General features: G+C 41.5%; 1 protein-coding gene across 1 annotated transcript; it reads left to right on the top strand.

The window, feature by feature from the left end:
• Positions 1 to 942, top strand: LOC115457070 (olfactory receptor 13F1-like). Its single transcript, XM_030186494.1, has one exon. The coding sequence runs from the start codon at positions 1 to 3 to the stop codon at positions 940 to 942; it is 942 nt and encodes a 313-aa protein (XP_030042354.1).
• The last annotated feature ends 9284 nt before the right edge of the window (positions 943 to 10226 follow it).

Below are 10226 nucleotides of genomic sequence, written 5' to 3'. Positions count from 1 at the left end.
ATGAACACGGAAACCATAAAGGGAGAGAATAAGACATCAGCCACAGGATTCATCATTCTGGGATTCTTTAACCAAACTCAACACCGTTTCTTCATTTACGCAATAGTTGTACCAGCCTACGTCATCTCTATGCTGGGAAATATTGGCTTCTTAATATTAATGTTCTCTGACCATCATCTCCACAAACCCATGTACTTCTTCCTCAGCAACTTGTCCTTTCTAGATATTTGGAACACTACAGTCACTGTCTCTACGTTGCTACAAAGCCTTTTAAAAGGGAAGACCTTTATTTCATTTCCTTCATGTATGACACAGCTTTACCTGTTCATAATTGCTTTAAGTACAGAATTCTGGCTTCTCACAGTCATGGCCTATGATCGTTTTGCAGCAATATGTAAACCTCTACATTACCCACTCCTCATGAACAAAAAGAATTGTGTTTTACTTGCAGCTTCTTCCTGGATAACCAGCATTGTTGATACGATTGCTGTAGTAGATGTTATATCCCATTACTCTTTCTGTGGCTCCAATGAGATTAACCATTTCTTCTGTGACCCCAATGCACTGCTAAAACTGTCCTGCAGTGATATTCAGAACTTTGAAATACTAGTACTTTCTGAAGGGGTTTTTATGGCCATTGCCCCGTTTCTATTAACCCTGTTATCCTACGTATTTATCATTGTAGCCATCCTGAACATCTGTTCTTCTGAAGGGAAAAACAAAGCCTTCTCTACCTGCTCCTCCCACTTAACCATTGTTTTTATTTTCTATGGCACTGTAACAGTCATCTACATGAGCCCAAGCTCAATGTTGTCACCAGAAGAAGAAAAAATGTTTGCCCTTCTGTACACGGTGTTCATTCCCATGCTAAACCCCTTAATTTATAGCATGAGAAATAAAGAAGTAAAAAATGCCCTGAGAAATCTCATCTTTAGAAAATAACATTAAAGGAAAGAAGACATTATCATTGTCAACAGCAAATAAGTATTTTTTCTTGGTTATTCCTGTTACTCAATAAAAACCATTATAAAGTTCATAAAATTCTAAGTTTTCTTTGTATCATTTCCTGTTTTTCTTTGATTCATTGAGCAAGAAGGGGGCAGATCAATACTAGGGATGGACAGCCAGAACATTTTCAGGTCATTCATTTGGTTTTAGGTCCAGAATGAATGCTATTGTGAGTGTGAAGTAAGGTGGAGGGGCATAATCGAACGCGAACATCTATCTGCATGGGCGTCTATGTCCGAAAACGGGTACATGAAGAGGCGGGACAGACTGTATTTTCGAAAAAAATGGACGTTTTTCAGCTGGGCATTTGTTTTTTTTTTAGCAAAACTAAAAACGCCCAGCTCAAAAACGTCATAATCCGAGCCATTTGGCCCTGGGAGGGGCCAGGATTCGTAGTACACTCACCCCCCTAACATGCCAGGACACCAACTGGGCACCCTAGAGGTCAGTGCGGTGGACTTCAGACAACACTCCCACATGCATAGCTCCCTTACCACGGGTGCTGAGCACCCAACCCCCCCTCCCCCTCCCCCAAAACCCAATACCCACAAATGTACAACACTATCATAGCTCTTAGGGGTGAAGGGGGCACCTACATGTGGGTACAGTGGGTTTTGGAGGCCTCCCATTTACCAGCACAAGTGTTACAGGTAGGGGGGATGGGCCTGGGTCCACCTGGCTGAAGTGCACTGCGGTACCCACTAAAATTGCTCCAGTGACCTGCATACACGCAGGCATAGGAGCTAACTTTTCAAAATTATTGGGGGTGCTAAGCCCAATGGAAATAACCCCTCCCTGGACACATACAAGGAATTTTCTCAATATTGGGGGTGCTCAAGCACCCACAGCACCCACAGAGTTGGCTCCAATGCACGTAGGCCTCTAGAACTTGTTGCTTCTATATAACATTGGCACACCAGTTGACACCTGAAGACTAATCTCTCCGAAAACATCCTTTATTGGAATAAGCACGCTTACTCACAGTTAACTGCAGATCAGAGGTTATGCCCCACTGGCAATGAGTCTCCCTGGTACTGAGATGAGCAGTAGGTCAGAGCTGGCAGAATGGTGTACAATGCCCTCTTTCAGCCACATTCAAGGTAAGAACTAAGTTCTGTAATGTGGCTAACACGTGAAAGGGATCTATAACTGGCTTAAAAAATGGCCACTACCTCATGGACTACCAGAAACAAAACAGGGCACACTCTGACCCAGTAAGCAGGGGGAAAAGCACCATGGGAGTACAGCCTATCAACTACCAACATCGTGAGCATTTGCCACAAGCTAGTGGAATCACAGAGCCCAATACCCTACACCCATCACAATGCATTGCTGATGTGATTCTGCAGTGTGCCTAACAGAAAGGGTGTAACACTCACCCGAGAGCCACATCAGAACCAGGGAAAGGCTGTCAGAGGATAGAACACATTCTGCTGTCATGGAGGAAGGTACGGCATTTGAGGCTGGCATAGAGGCTGGAAAAAAAAGTTTTTAAAGTGGGGTTTTTTTGGTGGGAGGGGGTTAGTGACTACTGGGGGAGTCCGGGGAGGTCATCCCCGATTCCCTCCAGTGGTCATCTTCCCCCCCACCGGCTCCGCCACCCAATTTCGTCTAAACTCCTGAGGATATATTCCTTCTGCACAGGATTCATTAAAGAGTCTTCTTAAAGAGTGCATTCTATGTACGAGTGTGCACTCATTCCTGGTAGTACGTGCATGAGTGAACCATCATGCCAGTGCAAATCATCTTGCATGTGTGCACCATTGGGAAAGAGCTTACACGCTTTGGAGGGAATTCAATAAATGGTTCTGAACCTTGGCACCAAAAGATTCAGTGCTAAGCGCTATAGTATAATAGACATACACTTTATATAGAATAGTGTTTAACATGGATCCTGCTCCAAGTTCTGGGTGTCAGACTTACGCCTGCTGAAATCTGGAGTAACTATCAGCGCCAATGTTAGGCATGGTTAGGCAATATTCTGTAATTCTGCACGCAACTTTTCAGAATGTCCCCAACATACCCATGGTCATGCCCCTTTTTGAGATACACACCATGGGAGTTAGACACCATACCTTATAGAATAGTGTACTTCCAGATGTGCCTGCAAATTTTATTGTGTGCCAAGGAATATCAAATCAGTCACCTTACTTTCAAATTCTTCCTACTTTCTTACTCATCTATAGGTTACAACTTTGCCTTACCCTTCACTATCAATTATAATGTTCTAGTACGTATTGTGTTGACATTGTAAGTAGTTTACCATGCCATACTTTGTATTGTTACTTGAATATTTTTATTGCTGCAATTGCCTGTTGCTCATGTTTGATCTATTTTTACTGTACACCGCCTTGAGTGAATTCCATCAAAAAGACGGTAAATAAATCCTAATAAATAAATAAATTGGTTGTTAGCACTCAGTTATTGAAGGTTCAGAGTTCATTATCCGATTTATTTTTCTGTGCATCTTGGAATCGCACCCAAATTTTGGTGTACAAAGTTGGGCACCATATATAGAATCCAGGAATTTGCACTTTATTCACACTTCTTAACAAAAATGTGCCCTCATTGCATGTCGTGCACACTCTTTAAGAACATGCCCTATTATTAGGAAACAACATTTCATTGCAAATGATAGCCATCCCCACCATTTGATTTATTTATTTTGATATTTATACCCCACATTATCCTAAACATACTTGAGTTCAATATGGTTTACCATATGACCATTTCTGTCGCTGCCCAGGATTTCTTTTTTCTGGGTGGTGGTAAAAGAAGGGCCTCGGTGCGCAGCAAACCCATGTGCCGATACTACCACAGGGCTCCTTTTACCCCTACTTGGTAGAACGGGCACTTTATATGCTAAAATTAACCAGGCACCAGTGTGAATATCGGCCAGTGTCCGGTTAGCCTCCAGATGATTGCTGATAGTGACTCAATGTGGGGATCTGCACAAGCCCCAGAACTGAATATCCAGGGACATTTCAGCCCATGGCTGTGAGAAGCTCTGAAGCTGCTTACCACTTTGAACCAAATATTGGGCAGATCATGTATTACCCATGGAAATGCTTTAAAAAAGGTCTCTCCATCTATAAAAATGCTCTCTTCATAAAGCCTGATCTTCATGAAGAAATGAGCTTTTATAAAAGTATCCCCGGGATTCTATATATGGTACATTGGGGCACATGTATGGATTTGTGTGTGCATCTAATCTACGCACACCCTTCAATTGTTTAACGTACCAGTTAATCATGATAATTGGCCAGTAATGACAAATTATCAAAACTAATTGGCCATAATTGTCATTTACGCATGTGCTTTACTAAGCGTATTCTGTAAAGCGGCACATGTAAATTCCAACATGTGCAGCCAAATAGGGGGCATAGTCATGGGAGGACACTTGCAACGACTGCAGGAACAGAACTTGCAAGTGCTTATCCATTTGTTTCTAGTGTTAACACGTTTCGAAAGGTGACAGCTTCGCATTCCAGCAGAGCTGGGGTTCCCTGTTTTCAGCCGGAGTATATTATTTGACCCCTGATGTAGGCTCTTGTATGCGTCGAAACACAGCCCGCGTCGGGTCCCTTTTTTTTACTTTTATCAATAAAGACTGTTGGATTTAAGTCTCCAGTGGCGAATCGTCTTTGGTCAGCCTCTGCTTTTTCCTGCCGGGCCTATCAATCACATCTATGTGTGCGGTGACAGAATTTGGGCCAGTGTGCATAGATTAAAAACCACGTATTTACACCAGCTTTTCACTGGCACGAGTGGATGCACCTAAATTTAAGTGTGTCCACTCGGCCCTAGCGTATTCTATATACCTCATCTGAATTTAGGCACGTCTTAGAGAATATGCCTTGGCATCTCTATCAGGTATGCCTAGATTCTAGGCACCATGTAAAAAATCTAGCCCTAGGTACCCAGGCCTTCTCCCTCCCTTTCTGCTCTGTTCTTCTGCTTTCACTTCAGTCTGCTAAGTTATTAGGCCTGTTTGGTTGCTAAGGGTAGAATTCCTCTTTCCTGTCATATTATCTAGCTCCTTTGCCCTCTTTGCCGATTTTAGATTGTAAACTGCTTTGATCTGCAAGCTAGCAAAAGTGGTATAGAAAATGTAAATAAATAAACAAACATACCCGATCTACATGCAGGAGGTCTAGACATATATTTTATAAATTTTTAGGTACACACCCATTTACACCTTTTTTTCCCCGACCAGGCATAAATTTATGCTACCGCATTGTGTGCAGTGGGCAATGATTCTGGGAAACTATTATCTAAAAGACCACAGGCACTTCTGTTGACTTTATAAACTAGACTTAAACAGTTCTCTTTTGTTATTTCTTCTTATAAAATCAAGCTCATACCATCTTCAACTTTTTTTTACCTGATCAAATGCAAAGGGTCATCAAAACCTCATTAGCAAGAAAAGCAAATTAGACAAACTTTTAAGCAAACAATGAAAATATTCTTTGAGTTCTTGTTGACCCTCATTCCCAAACCATCATGTCCCAGTAGCTTTGACTATCTTTATAATCTGGTTTATTCCAAATCCAGACATTTATTAATGAAGAAGCATCTGTGTGCCATAACTGAACATCACAAGTCAGTTCACAGTTTTTTGCTTATTTGTTTTTTGTTCTTAAAGCCAAGCACTTGGATTTCATTTAGTTCTGCAGCTCAAGCTCTACGAATGCTAAGATGAAATTCACTACCGTGCTTGTCTCATTGATGATGAAAGGAACATGCAGTATGTGGAGAACGGAGGAGTAGCCTAATGGTTAGTACAATAGGCTTTGAGCCTAAACAACCTGGGTTCAATTCCCACTGTCGCTCCTTATAATCTTGGACAATTCCCTTAACCCTCCATTACCCTGGTTACAAAAGTTCAGATTTTAAGCTCTCTGGGGCCAGAGAAAGTACCTGCATAGAACTCGTACAACACTGTGTAAATCTAGTAGAACTATAGAAATGGTTACTAGTAGTAGTATTTTTTCACCCAAACTGTGCCTTCCGAGCTTCAATATACTTTATGTGCGCTACAATTTTTTTCTTTTTTATCAAAGACCTCAGCATGGGCAGAAGCGACCTGTTTGTTTTCAGTGTCACTTAAACATGTGCCATATCGTCACCTATTTTTTCTTTTTTTTCTTTGCATAAGTTTCCTACACTTTTTTCTTTTCTTCTATCTTATAGTTTAAACGGCAACCTTCAAGTTAATATTTTACAGAGATGTATTAACTTGTCCATGATGTTCTTGGCTATAGGAGGGTTTTTTCATCCGACATAGCACATGTTTCGCCGTCGTGCGGCTTTCTCATGGATAACTCCCTCTTAGATTGCTCTTACTGACTCGCCGACTGTTCTAACTTTACTCCGATCCAAAATTAGAACAGTCGGCAAGTCACAAAGATCTGAAATTATAAACATGCTTTATCTCAGACCAGTATTGGGTGGATTATAATCATTACAGGATTTGCTAAGTATGAAATGCAACGGTTTATATTTCTTGACCAAATCCATGATTCTGATTTCAAAAGTATTCTTTAACCATAACATAAAATGCATTTCCCCTAAGAGTACTTTGTTCTTTGTCAGAAAGCAAAATGAAGATGGAAATAAGCGATTGAGATTCTGGAACCTTTTGGTAAAACAGATTAAAAATGTAGTCATCTGGACCATGGTTTTTGAAATGTGATTCTCTCTACCCATCTGCATGTCAGAAGAATCATCCCTTCAAGTTATTGTCTGCTTAACTGAGTCATTTCAACATGTGTTAACATCAAAATCTGACATGTTGAATATTTGACAAGATCTATCTCAGGTTTTTCTAACTCTGCAGGCATTAAAATCTAGAAATGTTCTTTTTGTTTCAGAAATCAGACCACCTGATCATAACTTTCTACAGCAACGATACAGGAATCAGTCTAAAGAGAACTTCCAACTCATGAGTAAGTACTGTGAATGTTGTGAAATGAACCAAATCAAGCAATGGTACTTATATATAAAATAGAAGTCCAGATATTTACACATATACCCAAAAAGAAAATAAAAGAGCTGAATTACTATCTAGTCCACAATATAGGGTTAATTTTACTAGAAGGAAATGTTTGAGTGTGGAAGTCTGGTTCATGCAACATTTATTCTGTTTATATCTTAAGTTTCTTGTCTGATTTACCTACCATTTGAGTTAGCATGTAGGCATAGACTAGTTGTTAGAAATGGAAGTTGAGAACCAAGGAATCCCAAATTTAAATCCTACTACTGCTCCTTGTAATCTAGGGCAAGTCACTTAGGAGGGAAGTTATCAACATGGGCTACAGTTTTGATGTGTAATGTTACTCTTAAGAAGGACTCATTGCCCATGTTGATAACTTCAACATTTTGGGATTTTTTTGCCTTGGGTTTCATCTTAGATGGCAAGCCTGCTTATTTTCAAAGGAGATGGCCGGCCTTCTCTTAAACCCAGCCAAATCGGTATAATCGAAATCCAATTTTGGCCGGCTTCAACTGCTTTCCATTGCAGGGCCAGCCAAAGTTAAAGGGGTATGTCGGCAGGGTACAGAAGGCGGTGTGGGGGCGTGGTTAACAGATGGCCGGCTTCAGCCGATAATGGAAAAAAGAAGACCGGCTCTGACGAGCACTTGGCCGGCTTTACTTGGTCCATTTATTTTTAGGACCAAGCCTAAAAAAGTGCCTCAACTTACCAGATGACCACCGGAGGGAATCAGGGATCACCTCCCCTTACTCCCCCAGTGGTCAACAACCCCCTACCACCCAAAAAAAAATATTTTAAACATTTTTGTGCCAGCCTCTATGCCAGCCTCAAATGTCATACCCAGCTCCCTGACAGCACTATGCAGGTCCCTGGAGCTGTTTTTAGTGGGTGCAGTGCACTTCAGGCAGGCAGACCCAGGCCCATCCCCCCTACCTGTTCCACTTGTGGTGGTAAATGGGAGCCCTCCAAAACCCACCACAAACTCACTGTACTCACAACTAGGTGCCCCCTTTCACCCATAAGAGCTATGGTAGTGGTGCACAGTTGTGGGGAGTGGGTTTTGAGGGGGGGGTTGAGGGGTTCAGCACACAAGGTAAAGGAGCTATGCACCTGGGACCTTTTTCTAAAGTCTAGTGCAGTGCCTCTTAGGGTGCCCGGTTGGTGTCCTGGCATGTCAGGGGGACCAGTGCACTATGAATGCTGGTTCCTCCCATGACCAAAGGGCTTGGATTTGGTCGTTTTTGAGATGGCCATCCTCGGTTTCTATTATCGGCGAAAACCGAGGTCAGCCATCTCTAAGGTCGGCAATCTCAACATTTAGGTTGACCTAAATGTTGAGATTTGGGCGGCCCCGACCATATTATCGAAACGAAAGATGGATGCCCATCTTGTTTCAATAATATGGGATGCCCTGCCCCTTCGCCGGGACGTCCTTAGAGATGGGCGCCCAGTTCGATTATGCCCTCTATATGATTTATTTTAAAATTTTCCTACATAAATGGTGCTTTATTCCACTTTTTAAACGTTTTTTTCTTTCAAAAAAAGGGTACCATTGCCTGCCACACTTAGATGCGTCCACTCTCATCTGTCACTGACATAAGCGGGCATGCATAAATTTAGGCATACCAATGCTGACTTCTGCTATCATTCCATAACAGACTCTTGATGCCAAGGTTTCGTTATAGAATTGGCAATGAGCATGCGGCGTTAACCTGCTTGCTTATTTATTTATTTATTGCATTCGTATCCCACATTTTCCCACCTTTTTGCGGGTTCAGTGTGGCTTACAATATATTATGAATTATGGAAATACAATTTGTTACAACTCGGTTATGGATTACATTGTGATGAGTTATGCGAGACGTGCAGTCAAAGTATCGTTAAGGAATATAGTAATGGAAAAGAGCATTGAAACAATGGAAGGAAATAACGGAAACAAAATGGGCAATATATAATAATAGGAAAACCTTTGGTATACATTTTCTGTCAGTAAAGATATGAATGTGGTGAGATTACGGGGGATGAGAATTTAGAAGTGGCTGTATTGATGCATTACTGAACAGTGAGTGTGGGCTTTATGTGTTTTGGTTCTTTCCGTAAATTTTCTCAAAAAGATGGGTCTTCAATAGTTTGCGGAAGGTGGCTTGCTCGTAGATCGTTTTCAGGTTGCGCGGCAGTGTATTCTAGAACTGCGTGCTCATGTAAGAAAAGGTTGACGCGTGAAGCACCTTGTATTTCAAGCCCTTGCAATTAGGGAAGTGGAGGTTGAGGAAAGTTCGGGATGATCTTTTAGCGTTTCTGGGTGGTAAGTCTATTAAATCAGACATGTAGGCTGGGGCTTCACCGTGAATGATTTTGTGGACTAATGTGCAGACTTTAAAAGTAATGCATTCCTTGAGTGGGAGCCAGAGTTTCGAGTGTTAGGTGGCGGTCGATAGTGACTCCAAGGATTTTTAGAGTTTCTGAGATTGGAAGGTTTAGTTTTGGTGTGTTTATAGCAGTGAATCCATTCGTGTTGTACTGGGAAGTGAGTATCAGGCATTGAGTTTTTTCTGCATTTAGTTTCAAGCGAAATGCATCTGCCCAGGTGTTCATGATGTGTAGACTTTGGTTGATTTCATTGAAGATTTCTTTATTGTCTTGTTTGAAAGGGATGTATATTGTTACATCATCGGCGTATATATATGGGTTGAGGTTATGGTTTGATAGGAGTTTTGCCAGGGGGATCATCATTAGGTTGAAAATAGTTGGTGAGAGGGGTGATCCTTGTGGTACTCCACATTCAGGTGTCCATGCAGCAGACGTGGTTGAATTCGATGTGACTTGATATGACCGCTGGGTTAGGAACCCCTTGAACCAGTTTAGGACATTTCCTCCAATGCCAAAATATTCAAGTGTGTGTAATAGGATTTCGTGGTCAATCATGTCAAAGGCACTTGACATATCAAATTGTAGGAGGAGTATATTGTTGCCGGTTGCAATCATTTGTTTAAATTTAGTCATAAGGTAACTAATACTGTTTCTGTGCTGTGATTCGACCGGAATCCTGATTGGGCATCATGCAGTATTGAGTGTTTGTTTAGATAGTTTGTGAGTTGTTTCGTTACCATTCCTTCGGTTATTTTGGTTATTAGTGGTATGGATGCTACTGGTCTGTAATTGGTTATTTCGCTTGCGCTTTTCTTTGTATCTTTTGGTATTGGGGTGAGTAAAAGTTTTCCTT

Source organism: Microcaecilia unicolor, chromosome 14 (genome assembly GCF_901765095.1).
Source record: "Microcaecilia unicolor chromosome 14, aMicUni1.1, whole genome shotgun sequence".
Lineage (NCBI taxonomy): Eukaryota > Metazoa > Chordata > Amphibia > Gymnophiona > Siphonopidae > Microcaecilia > Microcaecilia unicolor.
This window is presented reverse-complemented; position numbering and strand designations above follow the sequence as displayed.

What these genes read in the sequence shown, in the direction of transcription:
- LOC115457070 (XM_030186494.1), top strand. Translation starts at nt 1, where the DNA reads ATGAACACGGAAACCATAAAGGGAGAGAATAAGACATCAGCCACAGGA.